Source organism: Bombyx mandarina, chromosome 28 (assembly GCF_030267445.1).
Source record: "Bombyx mandarina strain Sakado chromosome 28, ASM3026744v2".
Taxonomy (NCBI): Eukaryota; Metazoa; Arthropoda; class Insecta; order Lepidoptera; family Bombycidae; genus Bombyx; species Bombyx mandarina.
In genome coordinates, this window is record NC_143233.1 from 5,114,728 (window position 1) to 5,138,706 (window position 23,979).

The following is a 23,979-nucleotide window of genomic DNA, read 5'->3' on the forward strand; positions in this document are numbered from 1 at the left end:
TCATTCATGAGTTTTCTTCCAGCAAACCACTAGCAGAGAGAAATACGATGTATAAGAGGGGAATAGTGTACAATATAAGAGCTATTAAAGTATGATTTTTAAACTAAGCTTTAAAAAAATAATCTAATATTAAATGAAAAATACATATAAATAAAAATACATAAAACAATAACTTAAATACGATTAAAGTAACAGGAAATGTTTCTTCATTTGACTCTTAAAAACTTCTAGAGAGGAACTAGCACGAATAGGTTGAGGGAGAGAATTCCATAATCGCACTGCTTGTATTTAGTATTCTAATTGGGCTACTTCTCTAATTTAGCTGGCAAAGAGATTAGACTAAAGCGAGAAACATACACACATCTACAGCATTGAGTCTGTGAGAGAACAAGATAGAATACTTTTGTTGCTCTCACTTCCATCGCGTCCGAGCCGCAGACATTTTCTTTTTGCTTTGGATGACTAAACCAAACTTTGTCCTACGTGCTTTGTGACTAATAAATAGACTATATGACGCATTCAAATGGAAACCGATAAAATTTAGTCTGATCAAAAGCGATTCACTGTTGGCATGTCAATAACAATTTGATTAGACGCAAAATTCCATATTGTTACGCGTAAAAACAATCGACAATCGCAATCATGACTATTTAAACGTAATATTAACTCAATTTATCCATTAATTTTATCATTGCATCCTTGACACGTTCCGCTGTCCATCGTTTGATCTCATTCGTAGCTTATCTTTGTACAAGTGAGGTCGTTATTATATAAAATAAAAGTTAATTCAGTGATGTTTTTCCGCGTTCGTGTTTAAATTTAATTATTATCGTGCATAGTAAATGTAAGTTAGATCATTAATGATTTTTAACACGCTTTTATTAGCTTCAATACGCATGTACATGTGTAGGTAACGGAAATTTTAAACGTTTTTGACCCCCTTCAAAACGTCGGATAAACTATAAGTTTCGCAGTGATAAATCAATATTTTAAACAGTCAGACCCGTTATCCTTACTAGGATACAGGATTAGCGATTTTTTGTTGAGACTAACGCCCAATTTTACTCTTCCTTCGTTTGTTTAGCTCTTCCACAATATTAACAAAGCCTAATTCAACCGCTGTACAAATTAATAGCTTATTATTGACATGTTCATATGTAATTGTAACACCATATTTAATAAATATTAGTTTGAAAAACTAAGAACAGCTTTTATAGAAAACCCAACTAAAGAATAGAAAATAAATTTATTGTAAAAAAAACCGTGGTGTGCTTTTTTAAGGTATTATCAAAATGATAATCCTACACATATCTGTCAATAAAATATTGATAACTTGACACCATACACCCAACGCTTTTTCTACAATAGATTTATTTTATACTTTAGTTGTATCTATACTCTATACTAATATATAAATCTACAGTGGTTTTTACGGATGTTCCGTCACAACTACTGAACTATGCATCCGATTGACTTGGAACTTAGTATCTATGTGGAAAATACATGTACTTAATGTATAGGCTAATATTTATATGAGTGTTGGACTCCCTAATAATAATAATGAAAATAAATAATAATGTTAATTTTAAATGCCCAGCGAAGCGGACGAGTACGGCCAGTTTTTTAGTTTTTTAAACTATCCTTTTTAGTTTAGTTTAGAGTTTCGAGGATGCTTTTAGAAATCGCTGTCGCGATAATTCTTTTGGTGCTTGTAGCTCATCTTTTTAATTGGGCTAACATTGGGAGACGAGCTCGCAATCGAGTAGATTCAATTGAGTGCGTCATCACATTGATAGAACATGACAATATATCTCGAATAATAACAAAGACATCGCCAACACGCGAATTAATTTAGACGCACGCGGTGTTAGGTGGTTTATTTAGGATCTCAAAATTTTAATTTTCTTGTAAATTTTCCTGCGTGTCAAACACCAACCAACGTACGACTTCTAGGAGAAATGGGTAAGAATAGATATGCGTATTTAGAATAAGTAGAGGTCCCGCAGTAGTCGAAATTCGACTATAATTAATTGGAATTGTAAGTTTGTACACTATTATGATTGTATTTTATACTTCTATAATCACAAATTTCGTCAAGACTACACTTTAAAAAATATTAACAAAGACAAACAATACTTAATCTCAAATTGACAACAGACGTCAAGAACAAAAGTTTGACAATAAATAGTATGCATGCGTGTGTGCGTCAAATAAATGGTATGAAGTGTGTGTAATGTTTTCTTTATTCATTTAATGTATCTTTTATGCATTATTTAAAAGAAAAATTAGCATTGTGCACTTCTTCTCTATATTCTCTATAAGTGTGCAAAGTTTCATACTCCTCCGTCCGCGCAATTTTCGTAAAAAGGGATACAAAGTTTTTGCTTCACGTATTAATATATAGATAACCTTACCACCAATAATTGCAAAACAAGATTCCTTATATTCATAGAGTCATTGGTCAACGCGTCTTGCATACGTATTCATTGAAATGCATTCGTATTTTTAACGCATCATACGATACGCCGGACGTATTACCGATTAAAAAAGGCATCTTCAAAGAGTTGTTTATTAATCTTCTGAATTTGCGCACGGCACGAGGTGTTAAGTAAGATTTTAGATAGAAAATCACACTCGATTGCGTCTTTTTTAGAGTAAAATTAGCGACCCGCCCGGAAACATTACATTTTATTATTGGTAGCGGAGTCACGGGTTGTTACCCGCGGTTATTGTAGTACCGCGGTTGACGCCGCGGGGCGAAGCTGGTCTAAAAAAAGTAGCCTAAGTTACTCCTTATACTATCAGCTACCTATCAGTGAAAGTCTCGTCAAAATCAGTCAGCCGTTCCAGAGATTAGCCGGAACAAACAGACAGACAGACAAAAACTGTAAAAAATGTTATTTTGGTGTTTTGTTGTATATTTATATGCATGTAGTAAAAATAGGTTATTTCAATATTACAAACAGACACTCAATTTTATTAATATGTATTGAGATATATTTAAAAGAAACAGAATAGATATTGTACTCACTCAGGCATGATTTATCGGTAAAATGTATCTCCCAAAATTATCGTATAAAAAGTATAGTTCTAAGAAAACATTAAAATACAAAAGAAACTGAAAAGATTTTAATACATTTCAACTGAACAAAAAAAAAAAAATACGAAATGTGACAGGAAAATAATCGACTGACGATTCTTTCATAATTCACAAAACGTGTTGGCCTTTATTTTTTGCGCGAGTCTGGGTGTAAAGAGTTTGGCAGTTTGTATTTTAAGGCCGGAGTTACATTAGCTAACAATCGAACGCCAAGCTGATCGTGTCAAGCATTTATTTAATATGCTGTAGTCAGAATGTAGACAAAAAGGGCCCTAACTACATTGGTGATATAATTTTAAACCAGAACACTGTTCCGCGGCAGAAATAGGCAAAAAGGTTCTATGGGCTCGCAACGCGACTATTCAGTTGTTATTTTACTAATTTATTAAGTGCGCGATTTGGTTCCCTTAGTAAAATTATTCGTGCATACTTATGGACGCGCAGTTTCGTATTTATACATCATTAAAATAAATTAACCAAGCTACAGAACGGGTTTTTTTTCCCTGCCTATGCTGATAGCCTTGAGAGGCTATTTCAGCTTCACCCTAACATGTAGGTGAGATCACGGGGCTCAAACCGGAGTATTGCTAACACTGACTCTAGCAAGAGCAGTGCTTCGCAGAATCTACCACCGGATCGGAAACGCGACCCACTGAGAAGATTCGGCGAAAAACTCAGTGGGCTGTGTCTATGGGTTAATTCGCTCGTCGAGCCCTTCGTCTTAAGCGATGAGTTTGACGAGGACAGTGACCGGTGCTTGTAGTAAAAGCACCGTTGTTGGATCGGGAGGATCCGTAATGACGTGTTTTGGGCGACGTCGATAAACGGGATTAATGGAGAAAGATAGTTGACGGAATCGGACGGAGTCACGATCCTCAGCAATGAGGGACCGATTGAAGAGAGAGAGAGAGAGAGAGAGGGAAAATAAATTTACAACACAGTACTACTAACAGGCAGAATTGACGCATGTCTAACGCGAGTATACATAATCGTGTTTATGTAAGTTTCTAGCCGTCTAAATCGTACCATTTCAAGTATGTGGATGGCAAGAGGCGGACAGGGAGGGCTTCTGGGAACGCCCATGTCCAGCAGTGGACGACTGTGGTCTGATGATGATGATGTTGACGACGATACCAAGTATACTTAAAACATTCCGAATACTTTACAGTTTTCGTGGTCTCAATCACGGACCGTCAGCAGCTCTTGAACACGAAACTTCGATTCATTCGCGAAGCAATTGCTCTTGAATTGTTAGGTCTCCTTCGGAGGCGCTCGGGCAGCTGTTAGCAAGTCCCACCCCTCCTGGCTGAGCGTTTGCTCGCCCACCTGTCCTGGTGAAACTGGAAAGGCCTTCGGGCCACCAGTAATCTTTCAATCATTAAAAAAAAGAAAAAAATAATTATAAATTGAAAATAGTAAAACACGACATCAAAACCGTAAAAAAATAGTTTTAATTTACTCTGCCATTCGCGAGAAATGTAAAAAACACTGTACGTTAAAACACTCAACAGTAATTGATCGGGTTGTGGGCTTGTATCACTTTTATTACGACGTTTGATAGTTGCGAGCGCGGAGATTCGAATCAATAACTCAGCTATCTCCATTATCAGTTACAAATATAGAAGAGCACGGGTAGTGTCGGTCTGGGATAGCGCCACCCCATTTACTCCAGTGGGTGTTGTTAAAATGACGTGAACTCGTCGTGGCTTAAAGGGATTAGACTTCCGGTCTAGTCGTATCAAGCGATGCAACCGTGTTCTGTGCGAGTTACTTAATGTTCTCGATAGATTAAAAGTTAAACCAATTTTGTATGCAGTTGGAACAGCGCCCCTAGCGGCAAACGTACGCAAACGATCCCATTCCATACAAATATGAACTAACTTTTACGCTATCGCGAACGTTAAAAAACTCGCACTAAGCACACTGATCCCGCATACAGGTTGCTCTGCGTATGCAATTTGCGTACTTACTGGTGGTAGGACGTCTTGTGAGCCCGTACGTGTAAGCATCACCTCTCTGCCTATTTCTGCCGTGAAGCAGTAATGCGTTTCAGTTTGAAGGGTAAGGCAGCCTTAGTACTCTAAAAATTGACCTTAGAACTCTTCTCTCAAGGTAGATGGCGGTGTTTACTTTATTAATGACTAGGTGTCCGTTAACCACATAACAGCAAGTAGGCGTTGCGCTCGTCCACCCAACAATGCAATTAAAAAAAAACATTCGATCGGCTAGCCAGGCAACGGCTGTCCCAGTCAATAGCGTTAGGTCTACTTGTGACTATTTTTATGGATATTAAATAGTTTTCTATCTGTCTATTGACAGAGGTATATCTATGACAGTTGTGTTTATTGTGTTATCTGTGACCACGGCAATGCTGCGCTGTCTTAAAAGTAGGTTTCATACTTCTATCTATCTATCTCTTAGGTTTATGGCGTTTCCTTTTAGATTTCGCCAATGTCAAGTGTATATAATACTCTGCTTTCTATAGCGGGCCTCGTGAACGAGCAAGGTCACAGATAGTCACTAAGAATTAAGTGAGTAGCTAAGAATGTTTGATGACAGGATCTCTGTTGATTTACCTAAAAAAAATAAGATGCACACAATTTATTTACAGGGGTTAGCTCGTTAAAAGACAGATAAACTACAGCTTAATATTATTATGGTTAATGAATGAACTAAGAATATAAACGAAAGGGGAGCTGACAAGGGAAAGAAGAGATTTGTGATCAATGGGGCGAGGAATATCAGGAGGAAGGAGATCATACTTCAGTGGTTCTGGATTGGTAACGACAATAGCTGTCACTTTGACGTCTGTCACCCGAACTGTCAAACCGGACTGCGGGTGTTGACCATAGATTATACACTTAATATATTTGAGAGTGTTGACCAAAAAGCTTTAAATAGGAAATTATATTTTATGAATATATCCTATTGAAGTAGCGATAACATTATTTTAGATTTTCTCTTGGATTGCCCTTGCGAACTGGGCAGAGGTTAATTTGGATTTTTGTCCTTGAAACAGTCACGAGTGTCACACTGATATTTGTATGAATAAACATTTGAAGGAAGCCTATGGTTTTTCTATGATTCATAAATAATATGTGAGTGAAACCGCAGAGCACAATTGGATAAGGCAATTAAATTAAATTTATTTTCTTCACAACGTTGTTTTCTTGCATTCTTTTTCAGTAATAAAATGAAGTGTAATTGTGATTACGTTCTTCATTGCAACACTTTGGAGCCGCATTACGACAACTGTGCTACTATATGGGAGTCATCGCATCCAGGAAAGGAATACCCGAAGTGAGATTTAATTTTAAGTAATTAGAAGCTGACCAGACAGTACTGTGTCCGGTAGCATTGTACAGGAGTTTTTATTTTATTTTTATTACTTAGATGGGTGGACACTCACAGGCCACTTGGTGTTGAGTGTTTACTGGATCCCATAGACATCTACAACGTAAAAGCTCCACCCACCTTGAGATATAAGTTCTAAGGTCTCAAGTATAGTTACAACGGCTGCCCCACCCTTTAAACCGAAACGCATTACTGCTTCACGGCAGAAATAAGCAGGGTGGTGGTACCTACCCGCGCAGACTCACAACACAAGAGGTTCTACCACCAGTAATTACGCAAATTATAATTTTGCGGGTTCGACTTTTATACACGATATTATTCCTTCACCGTGGAAGTCAAACGTGAATATTTGTTAAGTAGGTACATTATATTTCATTAGAAAAATTGGTACCCGCCTGCGGGATTCGAACACCGGTGCATAGTTAGATATTGATGCACCGGACCGGACGTCTTATCCTTTAGGCCACGACGACTTCAGTCAGGGCATGTGCTGATTGTCTCGGCTGTCGCCCGAAGTTAGCCGTCGCCAAAATGCCATCACTACAGTGTCTGTATGCATCGCTTTCGCGGACCAACGCCGCGTCCTCGTCACGAAGATAGGTCCGGACTTACTGCCGACCGTCGTAGCTACGATGCTTGGGAGTGACGAGTCCTGGAAAATGATATTCGACTTCTGCGAGTCCACCATCTCCCGTAAGAAGGTGGGGGATCGAAAGAACGAGAACTCTTCTTCCGTCACGGCGCAGTGTTGCAGACGTTGTACTATGAATTCTGGGACTTTAGAAGTCACGTCTCAAGCTGCATTTACGTTGTCCATGTCTATGAGCTCCGGTAACAATCTAACATGAGGTTGGCCGTGAGTTCGCCCAATAATTGAAGCAACAAAAAAAGCAGTTACGTATTTCGGTTCAAAATGTACTATAAGTCTTTGTATTAATTTGACTGAGTCTTCAATTTGGCGTCTGACTCTTTGAAACTGCATGTTCGTTCAGTTGTCTTCGTGCACCAGTACCTGCATAGCGTTAGATTTATAGTTCGACTATCTACTTTAGCTAGGTAGAAATACTGTTACGCGCTGGGGTTCGGGATAAATAAAAATTCTATCGAAGTGCAAATTAAAGCTGAATTATCACTTAGAACACTCACAGAACACTTTAAAGTTCTTAATTCACTTCTTCCGCTTCGCTTCAGGTGATACGTTCGCTGTTTCGCTTTGAGTAGATCCAACAACGGCTGTCTGGTGTAGTGGTAAGTGACATGGTCACTACACAAGGGGGTCGCGGGTTCGAATCCCGCCAAGGGAAGATATTTGTATGATAAATATAAATGTCTTTTCCAGGGTTATGGATGTATATTAAATATGTGTATGTGTATAATAAAAATCTTACATTTATTTCCGTTATTTGGTACCTGTAACACAAGTTCTTTACGTACTTATCACGGGACCAGTTAACGTGGCATGTAAAAAAAAAAAAAAAAAACTTCGTGTCATCTCTGCAACGCTTTTATAGTCGAGACGACATTCCTAGATTTATCCAGAAAATTCTGGGCAAGTCGAGTAGCTTCGACGTGTTGTTCCGCTATCTGACAATAGATGACGTTGTGCTTCTCGAGCTTTCTCAAAGTTCTTTTGATATTCGTTTCGGCTATTCGGCGATAGATGGCGTAATTCTTACCAGCGTAACAATACGAAATAAATTAGAACCTAAAGTTTTCTATAAAGCACGTACCACCTTCTCATTCACAGAAACGCAGATGGCACCATGCGCTTGCCAAATAAGAACTTGGATAAGTTGGAATCCGATGTGTTGTATCATTTGGGCTTGGATACGAAAAATTACGATCTGCCCGCTTTGTTCGGTGATGTGAAGGTAGTATATAGAATTCTTTGTTTTCCTAACACGCTTTTTTATTTATTGCTTAAATGGGTGGACGAGCTCACCGCCCACCTGATGTTGAGTGGCTACCGAAGCCCATAGACATCTACAACGTAAATTCTACCACCTACTTTGAGACATGAGTTCTAAGGTCAAACTTTTAACAGTATGACGGCTGCCTCGCCCTTCAAACCGAAACGCACTACTGCTTCACGGCAGAAACAGGCAGGGCGGTGGTACCTACCCGTGCGGGCTCACAAGACGTGTCCTACCACCAGCAATTACGTAAATTATAATTTTGCGGTTTGAATTATAATTTTATTACACGATGTTTCTTTAGTCTGATACGTACCTGTGCAATGCAATCTTGGAACGTCATCTTCATCGTTTTCAAGATGTCCCATTGAGTGAAAAATTGCACACGCCTTAACCCTTAGCTTCCATGTAGCCGGTAGCCTGCTAAGCTCCTGGATTGCATAGCGTAACTGCATAACTTTTCTTTTGTTTTTAATGTAAATTTTAGCCCATTAGGTATCTTAGGAATAGATTCAATCACAGCATCTTCGGATAGCCTTTCACTTTGATTGCACAAAACAAAACTTGTACACAGGCGGACTTAATGCCATGGGCATTCTCTTCCAGTCGACCATAGGGTGATGCAGAGATAATGCATGGTAGGTGCATTAACAAAATAACAAACAATAACAACAAAACAAAAAAAAAGAACAAACTCAAAACAAAAATCATTCTTAAAATAACATCTCAGTATTATAGAATACACATAATGTTAAATATAGGTACTTATATAGATTACATATGACTTTGTATGCATAAATAAACATACTATAATTTAATATACCTATGTATAAAATAGTAAGATACATACATACACATAATTATATACAATATAATATACATGTAAAGTACAAGAGGAGATGGCGCGACATCGTGAGACGCATTAAGTCTGTCCCTTCCAACACTACATGACGATCACGACCACTTTGTTAAGAGTGACACGTCTGAGAAGAAGAAAAAAAGTAATAATATATAAATACACATGAAAATACACAATTTAGTATTTTTCGAATGGGTTGGCGACATAAACAGTCACTTGTGTGCTATTTAAATATTTTGTTGTTTTTTTTCTCCTTACAGTTCGTATGTATAGGCGGCACAAAGCATAGAATGAGAGAATTCGCGGAATTTGTTTCATTTAATGTTTTCCATCGAAAAAACGTTAAATTGGTTAACCTTACGAAGCATTCGCAACGTTACGCGACTTACAAAGTTGGACCAGTCCTAAGTGTCAGTGTAAGTATAAAAAAGAGTGCGTTTCAGAACGCCCAACAGAAGTGATAGCTTAAAATAGTCTAAGTTGAGCTATTTAATATTGAAATTGTTTAAATTGAGAAAAGCTTAGGTTAATACTTAAATTTTATGAATATTCTTTTATTTATATGATAATGTAAGGAAAATTGTAATATAACATATATCTATACATATAAAAATGAATTGCTGTCCGTTAGTCTAGCTAAAACTCGAGAACGGCGACCGATTTGGTTAATTTTGGTCTTGAATTATTTGTGGAAGTTCAGAGAAGATTTAAACGATAGATAAAGATGAAAATGCTCGGAATTGAATAAAAATAACAATTTTGTTTTCCCTTTGATGTGTCCCCGGTCGGACGGATTCCTTTTGTTTGTTTTAAGTTTATTTTATACAAAAGTTTAGGTCTTTTATTTAACGATTGAGGCACTACGAAGTCTGCCGGGTCAGCTAGTTATGAATAAAGGAGTTGATAATTCGTTTTAAACAATTATCTGTCTCTATCTCTAACGTATCTGTACTGAATAACGCCCAAGGAAATTCGATTTTGAGTATTATTCTTATTTTCAGCACGGGATCGGTATACCGTCTATGACAACGGTCCTACAAGAGATCATTAAGCTGCTGCATTACGCCAAGGCTGTCGACCCTATAGTGTTCAGAATTGGCACGTCGGGGGGGCTCGGTATACCACCAGGTTCCGTCGTCGTATCGAACTGGGGCCTCAACGGATATTTGGAGAAGAGTTACGATATTGTGAGGATAAACTTTTTGTTGTCATAGAAGAAAGGCCGTCGTCGTGGCCTAAAGGATAAGACGTACGGTACATTCGTGTCGAGCGATGCACCGGTGTTCGAGTCCTGCAGGCGGGTACCAATTTTTCTAATGAAATACGTACTTAACAAATATTCACGATTGACTCTCACGGTGAAGATAACATCGTGTAATAAAAATCAAACCCGCAAATTTTAATTTGCGTAATTACTGGTGGTAGGACCTCTAGTGAGTCCGCGCGTATAGGTACCACCACCCCGCCTATTTCTGCCGTGAAGCAGTAATGCGTTTCGGTTTGAAGGGTGGGGCAGCCGTTGTAACTATACTTGAGACCTTAGAACTTATATCTCAATGTGGGTGGCGCATTTACGTCGTAGATGTCCATGGGCTCCCATATAAGCAATAAAAAAAAAAAAAAAGTTTATGTCGCGTCACGGTGCAAGTGGTAGCAGTTTCTGATGGACATGAACAATATCAGAAAAAAAAATACAATATATTATGTTCACTAATGAATCACAGACAATTACAATGATTGAACATTCAAGACAACATCTTTATCGTTTCAATTATAATTGTAATTAAGTTGAAATTCGAAACAAGAGTTCAATAAAAATATAACAATTTTCTAAGTGTTACATTATAAGGTAACTGTATTTATTTATGAATTGTAACAAAATGCGAAATCTTTATTTTAATTTAGCAGTACTCTTTGTATTTCCTTGAGACATTTCGTTTATCTTTCCAGCCGGTTATGGGTCGAACATTAAAGCTACCCGCTATTTTAGATAAAAGATTGAGTCAGGAAATATATTCTATGGCATCTGAGGAGGATGATTTTCAAACATATCTCGGAGGCACGATGGGCGCCGATGATTTTTACAGAGGTAAGCTTTTGTTGGTAGTAAATTTATTATTAACAAGCGGACCGCTCAGGTTTCGCTCGGGTCTTTGAAAAAAATTTCAACGATATTTGACGTTATTTTGTTTTTTTTAAATAAAAGAACACTTATTGCGGCGTAACTATAATAGTTAGTTTTTGTATATAATAATGTGTTCTACAAAGTCGTGGTACATTATTTTATTCTATCATCAATAGTTTTCGTAGGGCACGCGATGTAAAGAATATTTTAGGTATTTTTTTTTACACCTTGCGTTACATTATTGGAGTTTTAGTAAGAATCTCTAATTAAAAAAATATATTACCTAGTCTTGCCATAAATACTGAGACAAAGGAAAAAATATATATTGCAAATAACATTTATTACTTTTACAGTGTGTTAGTTTAATACATAAATATAAAACAATTTAAAGTATAAAAAGCTTATTCGAAGTGGTCTCCATTGGCTGCAATACTGTATTTTTCGCTGCCAATCGTACGGATTGTTTTAGGGACTCCAAATTATCATGGCGTTTAGAGCAAGCCGTACTCTCTAAAACTGACCATAAATCATAATCCAGCGGATTAAGATCGGGACTAGACGACGGCCAGTCTTCAGCTCTGATGAAGTCCGAAACGTTCGTTTCCAATCAAGACTGCGTAGACCGAGCTTTATGACCTGGCGCCGAGTCTTGCTGGAAGGACCATTCTTGATTATTGAACATGGTGTTGTTAAGGGGCTTTCCTCCTTCTCAAGAATGGTGACGATGTTTTGATACCTTTTTCACAAAAGTATGGCTCAGTCACTCCTTCATAGCTAATACCCCACCAAACCATCACTGAAGTCGGATAGTGCCCACGTTGCACTCTGTCGACTTATTGGGAAGCTTCCTTAGAGCTTTGAGCATAAGTACGATCATGTTGTTTGTTAAAATGTTGCTCAATTGTAAAAAATTCTCATCCATAAACAAAATTTTTCTATGACCTCCCTTTGCGTACCGCTTCAGTAGTTGTTTCGATTTTACCACCCTATTCTCTTTGAAATTATCAGTTAAGAAATGACCAGTACGTCTCTTATAGGCTGCAAGTCCTAAGTCATCTTTTAAAATACGGGACATGGTTCTAGGTGCTATCTTCATCTCCCGAGATAAAATATTTTGCTTTCGGACAGGATTTCTTCGAATTCTTTCCCTTACTGCTTTGACCACCTTTTTCGTGCGAACACTACGTGGATGGCCAGATCTTTTTCTGTCACAAACAGAGGATGTCTCATTGCACCTATTAATAGCCCGGTACACAAACATTTTACTAATACCAAGCGTATGGAGAGTTTAAAAAAATTGCATTTAGCTCCATACCTACTTTGTGTAATGCAATCACAGCGATTCGGTTCTCTTTATCACCCCACTCCATTTTAATATCGCAAAATATTGTACAATGTATTGTCGCCAAAATGAGAAAACTCAATGAGCAATCATATAAAAATGACAGATTCCAAATTCAAATGTAATATTTTGTTTATTTTTAATTGTAACAGTATTTATGGCCAGACTAAGTATAGCCTATGTTACTTGGAAATAGTGTAGCTTCCAAATAGTAAAAGAATTTTTCAAATCGGTTCAGTAGTTTCGGAACCTATTGAATACAAACAAATAAATCTTTCCTCTTTATAATATTAGTATAGATAAGATTTTGATTAAAATTGACAGAACTCGATATGGTTTTATTTTACTACACCAAATACAAAGATGTAGATGAACGAATGATTGAATGAATGGAATTAAATTACGTGTAGATACAAATGTTTCTTTAGAAAGAATAATCCTTTTTTATTTTATAGAAATCTTAATCTCCGATACAAAAATGTACATGTTCTTCTACGAAATCCAATATTTCAAAGATTTACAAAAGGCGGGAGTAGTTTAAAAATATATATCAAATGAAGAACATTGCGGTTTATTTTGTTAGCCTTGAAAGCGTAGGCGTGGAAGAGAGACAACAAGTAGTTAGCAAGTTGCTATCTTTGTCCATGCACAAGAACAACTTAAGGTACACAGCCAGATCCTTATCTAAGACAGGGAGAGAGACAGAAGTTCATTCCAGAACTGAATGCTCGTAATATCTAGTAATAAATAACACGCACGCATTATTAATAAAATACGCGAAATTGAACCGTTAAAACGCTTTTAATTATTATTTCATAGATATTTTTGTTTCATTTACCCACAGGTCAAGCCCGTTTGGATGGACCTTTCTGTGATCACACAGAAGAGGACAAGCTGGAATTCCTTGAGAAATTATCAGAAATGGGTGTGAGGAATATAGAGATGGAGGCGCCCGCTTTTGCGGCGTTAACAAAAGAAGCCGGTATACGAGGGGCGATCGTTTGTGTTACACTAATAAACAGACTTGAAGGAGATCAGGTTCGGTCCTTTAATAATAGATGGCGCTGTACTCAATTTAAGAAATTGATCATTAAGTAATCAACTTCGCCTAATTCATTTTTTTTATGTATACATACTGAGTATTTAAACAATTGTTTTAATAATGTAGTATAGGAAATTGGAAAGATATCTTTCCCATCTTTCAAGTGCAACAAAAAAAATCTTTTTGTGAAAAGACATGGCAATTCGTCATAAAATTACTTTAAGTATATGTGGAAAATTAAATTACTAACCAGCAGCAGTAGGTATCTACAAATATGTTTTATATCTTTCTGAACGTTTTGACATTTTTATTTTTTATTTTGAACAATTTAACATACTTAAATTTAATTTTTTTTTTAGTTTCCTTAAAAAATAAATACAGATTTTTGGTTTATTTTAAACTTAAGTTTATGTCTTCTGTGACTATGAAAACTGGGGGTAAATTATTGCGAGCTTGCACACGCATAGCACGATTTTAATCGTTTCTGTCGAGGCAGAACTGGTGCTTTACTGCTAGTAGGACCTCTTGTGAGTCCGCAAGGGTAGGTACCACCACCCTGCCTATATCTGCCGTGAAGCAGTAATGCGTTTCGGTTTCAAGGGTGGGGTAGCCGTAGCCATACTGAGACCTTAGAACTTATATCTCAAGGCCGGTAGCGCATTTACATTGTAGATGTCTATGGGCTCCAGTAACCACTTAACACCAGGTGGGCTGTGAGCTCGTCCACCCATCTAAGTAATAAAAAAAATCTGTTGTACGTTCTGGATTAAAGGAAGCGACAGTCGTTCCATTCTTGACATGATGTCAAGTGGAACTGTATTGTATGTTACTCATGGTGGGTGCGTCATTCACGTCGTGTCTATGAGCTTTAGGAGCCAATGGACACATGGTGGGCTGTGAGTGCTGCCTATTCTAGACGAGTTGTCCCACGCTTTTTTTACAATAAAATCTTTTTTTCGTACACTACTTTTAATTCAAATTGATTAAATTTATTTTCTATTTTTTACTTGGTTTGTCTATAAAAGCGTATTTTGTTAGTTTTTTTAAACTATTATTTATTTTTATAATACAGTTAAGTGTTTCGTATTTCCAGGTAAGCACTGAGAAGGGTACTTTGTTGCAGTGGCAGAAGAGACCAATGGCTATCGTGGCCAAATTTATATCTAAATATTTAGATAGTATGAACGGTTGGAAATAGCTTTGAGTGTTTGAATAAAAACGACTTAAATTGTATCATTAGCGATAACTGTTTTGTTACAAATGAATACAATTATGTATTTTTTTATTTATTGTATTTAGAGAGAGAGAGAGAGAGAGAGAGAGAGAGAGAGAGAGAATACACTTTATTGCACACCAACACAATTTACATTCAAAAATACAGTCAAAAAGCACATATGTACAATAGGCGGTCTTATCGCTAAAAGCGATCTCTTCCAGACAGCCGTTTAATTTACGGAAATTCTGTAAAATATAAAAATATAGCAGGTATGTTGCGATGTACCATAGACAATACGTTATTATAGAAAATATATACATATAATAAACAGAATATTATATACCAATATACATAATTACATACAATACATACTAATATAGTTACACACACATAATAAATCAACAGTATGGAAATGATAATGATGCAAACAAACAGCACTAAGCAGATATGTATGTATTTACATATTTGAAGGGTTTTTTTTTTGGTGGAACATTCACAACACAAAATTGAATTCAATTATAATGATCGAATGTTAAAAGTATTTTTATTTGGTGTTTTTTTTCTTACCTAGCCTAACCTTAACTAGTAGGTGAGCTCATGGGGCTCAAATCTGACGACGTTGCTAACACGAACCCTAGCAAGAGTCGTGCTTCGCAGAATCTACCACCGGATCGGAAACGCGACCCACTGAGAAGATCCGGCGAGAAACTCAGTGGACTGTATCTGAGGGTTAATTTACTCGTCGAGCCCTTCGTCGCAAGCGACGGGTTCGACGAGAACGGTGACCGGTGCTTGAGGTACCTAAAAGCACCGTTAGTGGATCGGGAGGATCCGAAATGACGTGTTTTGGGCGACGTCGACTGCTTTTCATTCTGTCCGCAGGATCGGGAATGCGGTTTTTACTTCACGCAGCATCTGATAAAAATGATTTATTACGAATAAATTAATTTATTGGATGGAGAGTCAGTCACACTGCTATTCTGAGAAAATGTCATTTTATTTGTGTAAAAAATAAGAACATAAGCTAATTGGATAAATGGGGCTTTGTAATTACAATTAAAACATCTAAGATAATTTTTTATAAACCGTGAAAGATGGTCAAGTTGACTTTTAAATAGTTCAAATTTTATTCTTTATTTTTTTTATTTTTTGTTGCCCGTGTAGGCAGACGAGCATACGGCACGACCTGATGGTGAGTGGTCACCGTCGCCCATGGACTTCAGCAATGCCAGGGGCAGAGCAAGCCGGTGCCTACCGTTAAGTACTTTTGTCTAATTAGCCGAGATTTGGATTTGGATTTGGACTCTTTGGATTTAAAGGAAGGAAAAATATAAGACAGCTAACATGTCAATGGAATGTGTCGGCTTCTGTAGCACACGATGCGCAAATCCAATTTTTTCCCTCCAAACGGTTCGTAGCTGTTCGCTACGTCAGTACGTAGTGAAGCCTCGTAGCAGCCGGGTCTACGGCTGGCGCTACAAAATTCTTTTGTCATTAAAACATTGAAATTCTCTATGAAAAATCCAGGTTTTGTATTATAAATCTATTAGATAATTTTAATGAGAATACAAACGTTAATTTTAAAGGATAATTAAAAGTGCTGGGGCAGTGTTAATTGATTTGTAGTTTTAATCGTTTGCGGGAGGTGAAGATTTATTTTTCGTCAAATATCGTGGGAAAATATTATGTGCAGTGAATTTTTCAAATGTTTCACGTAAATTTATGATATGAATCGTAAGTATATATATTTTTTTTGGTTTATTTCTGGAACAGAATGTAAATAGGTCGAATGTAATCGAAGGCTCACTGGGCTAACATATCTGGGTTAAACGAAATTATTTAATTTTGTATTTGCATTTTGACTTTGCAAACGTTTTCATCCTCTACCTACACGCAAAAAATCCAACATCTACATAATTTGTATTCAGCCATGATTGTTTCGTCATGTAACAATTGCAGTTGAGACACCGACCTCATGCCTCAAAGTGGCCGACAACGCTGATATCAGATAGTCTATCATATCATCATGCTGAAAAGCTGGTTGCATAGTCACATAATTGTCACCAAAATTTTTAATGATCGCAAATGAAAACATTATTTCTTCCCGATGCTGAACTCATAGCCATCAGCACCCTGACGGTTTCGGTGAGACAATAGAAGGCAGCATTGATGTTACCGTGTATATGGGTCCTAACTCTTACTGATGTTAGGTCGTCGTGTGAGTCCGCATATTTAGGCACCACTAGCCTGTGTTCGAAAAAAAAAAGTTTAATTGCAAAGCAACAACTGTCATACGTATTTTTATAAGTTTTTCTTTGTTTTATCTATGGTTGTCAATAAACTGACAGCTACGAGATGTGCATCCTAATTTTTTTTTAATTGTATAGTCTTCCTCAAAACCCAAAATATAAGCAAGAAACTGTCAGCTATAGCCTGCTTATTTCTACCGTGAAGCCGTATTATGTTCCAGCTTGGAGTGAGGCAGCCGTTGTACTATAAAACCGAGACTTAAAACTCATAAAAAAGTCTATTGGCTCCGATAACCGCTTAATATTACTGTTACTGGTGGTCTATTACTGGTGGTCTATTACTGGTGGTAGAACGTCTTGTGAGTCCGCATGGGTAGGTACCACCACCCTACATGTTTCTGCCGTGAAGAAGTAATGCGTTTCGGTTTGAAGGGTAGGACAGCAGGTATTGCTACAAGTGAGACCTTAGAAATCATGTCTCAAGGTGGGTGGTAGCATTTATGTTGTAGATGTCTATTGTCTCCGGTAACCACTCAACACCAGGTGAGCCGTAGAGCTCGTCCAGCCACCTAAGCAATAAAAAAAATACTAGGTGTGTTCCTCCATATATTAAAGCAAAAAAAACACTTTTAACCAACTTCAATACTGGTCCTAACAGGGTAGGTAGGTTATTATTTAAAGGTCACTGTAGAATGTCGTAAAATACACTCTCCAACTAGCTACGTCAAAAGCAGCTTGGTAAATCTCTGCAGTCGCGTAAGGGGGATTAAGTGATCCCTTTACAGCGTCGCTGTTCCGAAGTTTTCACTTAGTGAAACATCTGATACTTAGAATAGCAATTTTTTTTTTTTGGCACAGGCCGGTACGGCAGCTCTTCTCTATTAGATTAAAATATGTTTGTTTTTATAACAGTATCTAAAGCAATTGAGATATTTATCTAAACTAGACGACGAAATGTTATGCAAGATATTAGCATCTATACTAAGATGTATATATTATCTACATTCATTTACATATCCAGTGGTTTTTACGGATGTTCCGTTACAACTACTGAACCGTGCATCCGATTGACTTGAAACTTGGTGTATCCATGTAGAAAATACATGTACTTCATGGATAGGCTTAATATGTTATGAGTGTTGGACTCCCTAATAATAATGACAATAAATAATAATGTTAATTTTACATGACCAGCGAAGCGGGCGAGTACGGCTAGTACGCCTATAAATTTATATTCTGTAATTTAACATACATAGTGTGTCCATGGCGTATTGTAATTATAGTGGTCCCTCAGTCCAAATTCGACTATAATTCACGATCACAGATTTCGCCAAGACTATAGAAAAATAATATTAAAAACAAACAATATTAATCTGTTCTCAATTTGACCACAGACTAACAATAAAGCAAAAGAGTTTAAATACGTGTGTGTGTGTCAAATACATGGTAGTGTGTGTAATGTTTCCTTTATTGATTTAATGTGTTATTTATGCATAATTTCAAGAAGATTAACATTCTGCACTCCTACTCTATATTCTCTATAAGTGTGGCTTCACATATTAATTTATAACTAGAGGTCCCGCAGTAGTCGAAATTCGACTATAATTAATTGGAATTGTAAGTTTGTACACTATTATGATTGTATTTTATACTTCTATAATCACAAATTTCGCCAAGGCCTTACTATAAAAAAATATTAATAAATACAAACAATATTTAATCTATTCTCAATTTGACCACAGACGGAAAGAACAAAAGTTTGACAATAAATAGTATGCATGCGTGTGTGCGTCAAATACGTGGTATGTAGTGTGTGTAATGTTTTCTTTATTGATTTAATGTATCCGTTATGCATTATTTTTAAAAAATAGTAGCATTGTGCACTTCTTCTCTATATTCTCTATAAGTGTAGAAAATTTCGTATTCCTCCGTCTGCGCAATTTTCGTAAAAAGGGCTACAAAGTTTTTGCTTCACATATTAATATATGATTATGTATTCTGTGAAGACTCATTCTAATTATTCTAGCGGATAATAAAGAAAGAAAGCTACGCATAGCAATGTAGGTAATTGCGTGCTGACTGGCTTGTTAAAATAGCTTCGTTTTACGACTACGGATCTTACGTGTAAAAACGTAAGGTGTAATTTGGTGTGCGCGTCTATGTTGTTTAATGAAGAAAAAGTTATGTAAGCGAATTATTCTGTGTTTATGCTAGGCTTTGTAAGCTTATAGTTGGATTAACGTGACTAAATATTTTGAATGACTATTGAGAAACATCATTTTGGAGAAGATTTACTGCAATTTATTTATTTATTTAATTAATTTACTTCAGATTTTACATCCATATTACACGTCTTAATTACATTGCATTAACATTTCATTTATACTAAAATTAAATAAAAATAATAACTCATTTCGGACTAAAACAAAAACAATAATAATAATAATAAAAACAAAAAAACAAATAATAATAATAATAATAAAACAAAAACTCTAAATTAACATGAAAACTACCTTAACCTAAAGGCTGGTTTGGATCCAGAGTGCTCAAAATGCACACGTGTCCAGTGTTGCATTATTGGGCAGTCCAGATCCATTCGTGAGGCGAACAGCCGTAGGTAGCGGTTGCGACTGACCCGCACACGGCGAATTAGGGAAGCAATTCGCTTACGAATTGACACACAACACTTACTTTAATAACGAATCTGATATATATGAATTCGTCATAAGACTTTTTTTTTTAAATTGCCTTTGTAGGCAGACAAGTATACGGGCTACCTGATGGTGATGGGTTCCGTCGCCTATGGACGTCAGCAATGCAACGGACAAAGGCAAGCTGTTGCTTAGCATTAAGTACTCTCCGCAAGCCTTGTTTGAAGAAGGATACCTATGTCATAGCGCTTGGGAAACACCGTGGAGCCCGGTCACCGTCCTCGTCGAACCCGTTGCTTGCGACGAAGAGCGAGTGAATTAACCCATAGATGCAGCCCATTGAGTTTCTCGCCGGATCTTCTCAGTGGGTCGTGTTTCCGATCCGGTGGTAGATTCTGCGAAGCACTGCTCTTGCTAGGGCTAGCGTAAGCAACACTTCCGGTTCGAGCCCCGTGAGCTCACCTACATGTTAGGGTGAAGCTGAAATAGCCTCTCAAGGCTCAAGGCAAGCATAGGTAGGAAAAAAAACCCGTGGAGGGGAGCTCATTCGGAAGCCGGATGATACGTGGTACTAGTGTAAGAAGCGGAATGTTAGGCTCCTAAGATCCAGTAGCTTTTGTAGGCAGCGGTTTGGCTCTGCCCCTGGCATTGCTGAAGTGCATGGATGACGGTAACCACTCACCATCAGGTGGGCCGTATGCTCGTCTGTCTACAAAGGCAATAAAAAAAAACCTCGCTCACTGATAAAGGGAAAGATTCAGAAAGACGATGATACGTCGGAAAAGATTGAATGGTATTGAGAATATTAAAATATCTTGCGGTCAGTCGATCGTTTGATAATTGACCAATTTTTTTTCTTATTCACTTAAGCAGTAATACGAAATTTATTTTAGGATTTCATTGGCTTTCAACACAGGACAAGTTGCGTGGTGCTTAGTGACTTTTGTACCACAATGTCTGGTTTGAACTGGTCGATCGGAAACAGTATTTTTAGTTAAAATATTCATGTTTTTTGTTTCGTGCGTGTTTCTGGTTTCGTCAAGTTAATGAACTTTTAATATAGTTTAAAGTAGTCGTAAATGTAGCCTTATCACGTTGAAGGGCTATGTGAAGCAAGGACGCACGTAATTGTAGCTAAACTGCGGTGAGAGAGCCTTGAAATTGAAGGTTGTTTTATTTAAAATGCTATTTACATTTGTAGTTGAGAGAGAGAGAGAGAGAGAAAGCGAAAAAGAAAGAAAAAGAGAATAAAGAATATAGATTATGGCACACCAAAAGACAACTAACATTAAAAAACAGTGAACAGGAGAAAGATAGTTGTAGAATAAGATAAAAGCGTTGTTACTAAAAGCGTTTTCTTCCAGTCTACAAATTTATCAACAATTCTGAAAAAGATACAGCAGGTACACATGTTGCTTTGTACTATTATTAACATGTGTGGTCTATCAAGACATACCAAACCATTATTGAAGCTAAACATTATTGAAGAAAATATGTACATACCTATAAATATTAGACCAGATCTCAAAAAGCATTCACCACGAAAACCATTTAAATAGTTTTATCTCACTTAAATTTTCAGTTATTTGTAATTAATTGTTCGGAAGTCAATTTATGAGTAGATTTCGGCTTTGTATATACGATTTTCTATGCAGTATCTTTTACGTTCGATAACGTAAAGGGAATTCGCGTGGATTGTCAGTATTGCTTAATTAAAACGTGGGTCATCGGTCAACAGCTCGGCGTGAACTCGACCAAACGAAATTACGACAACAAAGCGACCTTGTTCGTGGAAACAGTGCGAGGATTGTCACAAAATATAGAAGTTTGATTGGTTGATTTGTTCGATTTTGTGTTTAATTAAAATCTATATATATATATATACTTTGTCTACGTGAGACACTGTCACTTTATTGCTTCTATAATAAAACCAATTGAATTCTCGCTACTTGCTTTAATTACAATTTACAATGCTTTGGTTCTGATTGCACGTTGATGAATGTAATGAATGTGACCTTTCTCGAAACGGAAGGATCTTGTGCCAATAATGATTATTGTGAGGTGTCTTAAGAATGTTGTTGAATGCTGTCAGCGCGCGGTGCCGGTAGTAGTAAATGTTCTGGTATGACGTTTTCGCTAGCTTGCTGTGCTAAACGAGTCAGGCGCCGCGACTTTCCGCGATATTCCTTACAACTATAGAACAAAACAACACGATAACGAAAACTAATCTAATTTATAATGTGCGGAAATCATTTCGCTCAGTTATTTTTTATTGGCCTTGTAGCCAGACGAACGCACGGCCCACCTGATGGTGAGTGGTTACCGTCGCCCATGGACTTCAGCAATGCCAGGGGCAGAGCCAAGCCGCTGCCTACCGCTTAATACTCTCTACAAGCCTCGTTTGAAGAAGGACATCTCATAGCGCTCGGGAAACACCGTGGAGGGGAGCTCATTCCATAGCCGGATGGTATGTGACAAAAAAAGACTTCTGGAAACGCACTGTGGATGACCGCAGTTGCTCCAGGTAGTATGGATGAACTCTAATCCGGTAGCGGGCGGTGCGATGGTAAAAACGAGATGACGGTATCATCTCGAACAATTCCTCAGAGCAGTATAAACGTTAAACAATTACACATCTTAATCTATTATTATACTTTGATGTTTGTGATTTCTATGGGCTCCGGTAATCACTTAATCCAGTAGGCCATGATCTCAATGATACTACTAGCCCAATAAAACTTGTGTTTCTCATCAAAGCGGAATACAGAGATGTCGCTACATAATGAAGCGTGCTGGAGTTACTCAACCGCTTGAGCTCACAAAACCAGGTGGTATGGTATCTTGTGAGCCTGCACGGCTGGGTACCATCACCCTGCCTATTTCTGTCGCGCAACAAGCAATCATTCCGGTTCGAAGGATACGGCATCCGTCGTACCTACTATGGAACTGAGATTGATGTCTGAAATTGTGTTACATAATTTACGTTGTTAAGTATCTATGGGCTTCGTTAAGTATTTAGCACCAGATCCGCCGTGGGATCGTTCATCGATCTAAGAAACAAATATATGTTAGAAGCGCGATATAACACTGTTACGCGCTGGGTTCCGGATAAATAAATGTTCCACCAAAGTACAACTTAAAACTGTATTTATCACCTAGGGCACTCACAGAACACTTTAAAATTCTTAATTCACTTCTTCCGCTTCACTTCGGGTGATCCGTTCGCTGTTTCGCTTAGCTCGAGTAGCTCCGATTACTGACTGACCGCATTTCATCTCTGCAACGCTTTTATAGTCGATACGACATCCCAAAAAATTATCGAGAATATTCTACAAAAGTCGAGTATTGTGTGTTTCTGCTCTCTGACAATAGATGGCGTCGTACTTCTCGAGCGTTCTAGATGCTACTAGATCTTTCGATATTCGTTCGGCTATTCGGCGATAGATAGCGTTACTCTTACAGGCGTAATAAAACTTAGAGAATTCTACCACCCGTTCTACAGTGAATCACCTACTCACCTTTTACGACAGCCATGGGAATAGAAGGCGTGGTGAATTACGGGCTATTAAATGAGTTGTAATTAGCACGTACGCTCACGTTCTAGTTATTGTCTGCACTGGCATGAAATTGTATTTCAAGATACTTTAATATTTACGTTTATGATACGTTGTTTGAGGTACTATTACTCAGGCCGATGATTAGGTGCGTTTCGTTAAGAGCCCCCGTGCCTATTACGTATACAGTATAAAATATAATATAATTAAAACAACTTTTATGGTCTAATCTCTCGTCTATGATGTTTATGCTTCCTACCGTCATTTTTTTGTTTATATTTTATTAGCTTTACTACTATTTTTTTCATTGACATAATATATGTTGCACACGCCTTAAATCAGAAAAAAAACAAAGTTTAATTTTTTTTTAACTATGTCGGGTGCTGGTTTTTTTATACAAGTTTTAAAGAGTTGACAGTTGGTGCCAATGTTCGGAGCGCCTTTGGAAGTTTGCAGACCTCATTTCTTATGAATAGTGGAAATAAGTAAAGTTTAACAAAACCGAGATACTTAAAACATCTGTGCGTGTTCGAACATGTAAAAAAAAATTGTGATTAGTTATCTGGTTATAAAT

The 23,979-nt window shown here is 37.2% G+C and overlaps 2 protein-coding genes across 6 annotated transcripts in view; both read left to right on the forward strand.

Annotated features, from left to right (window-relative positions):
• Nucleotides 1-557: 557 nt before the first annotated feature.
• Nucleotides 558-15,484, forward strand: LOC114243799 (uridine phosphorylase 1). Of its 4 annotated transcripts, none has more exons than XM_089739190.1 (8): nucleotides 558-844; nucleotides 6,287-6,400; nucleotides 8,202-8,325; nucleotides 9,487-9,642; nucleotides 10,228-10,413; nucleotides 11,177-11,315; nucleotides 13,538-13,731; nucleotides 14,829-15,484. In XM_089739190.1, the coding sequence occupies exons 2-8, from the start codon at nucleotides 6,294-6,296 to the stop codon at nucleotides 14,931-14,933; spliced, it is 1,011 nt and encodes a 336-aa protein (XP_089595316.1). In that variant the 5' UTR covers nucleotides 558-844; nucleotides 6,287-6,293; the 3' UTR covers nucleotides 14,934-15,484. The 4 variants fall into 4 exon arrangements, with proteins under 4 accessions (XP_089595316.1, XP_089595319.1, XP_089595317.1 ...); XM_089739191.1 differs by lacking the exon at nucleotides 558-844 and adding an exon at nucleotides 1,807-1,962; XM_089739192.1 differs by lacking the exon at nucleotides 558-844 and adding an exon at nucleotides 6,180-6,198.
• A 903-nt stretch (nucleotides 15,485-16,387) lies between these two features.
• Mctp (multiple C2 domain and transmembrane region protein) overlaps nucleotides 16,388-23,979 on the forward strand; it is a 143,886-nt gene continuing 136,294 nt past the window's right edge. The window contains exon 1 of one of the 2 annotated variants that reach the window (XM_089739195.1): nucleotides 16,388-16,685. The gene's annotated coding sequence lies outside the window, so the exon portion shown is untranslated. The remainder of the gene's footprint in view (nucleotides 16,686-23,979) is intronic. The other variant, XM_089739194.1, reaches the window with a different exon arrangement.

Coding starts and splice junctions, on each gene's coding strand:
- LOC114243799 (XM_089739190.1), top strand. CDS start 6,294: ATGAAGTGTAATTGTGATTACGTTCTTCATTGCAACACTTTGGAGCCG. Junction 10,414..11,176: donor TGGAGAAGAGTTACGATATT/GTGAGGATAAAC, acceptor TTATCTTTCCAG/CCGGTTATGGGTCGAACATT. Junction 13,732..14,828: donor ACAGACTTGAAGGAGATCAG/GTTCGGTCCTTT, acceptor TCGTATTTCCAG/GTAAGCACTGAGAAGGGTAC.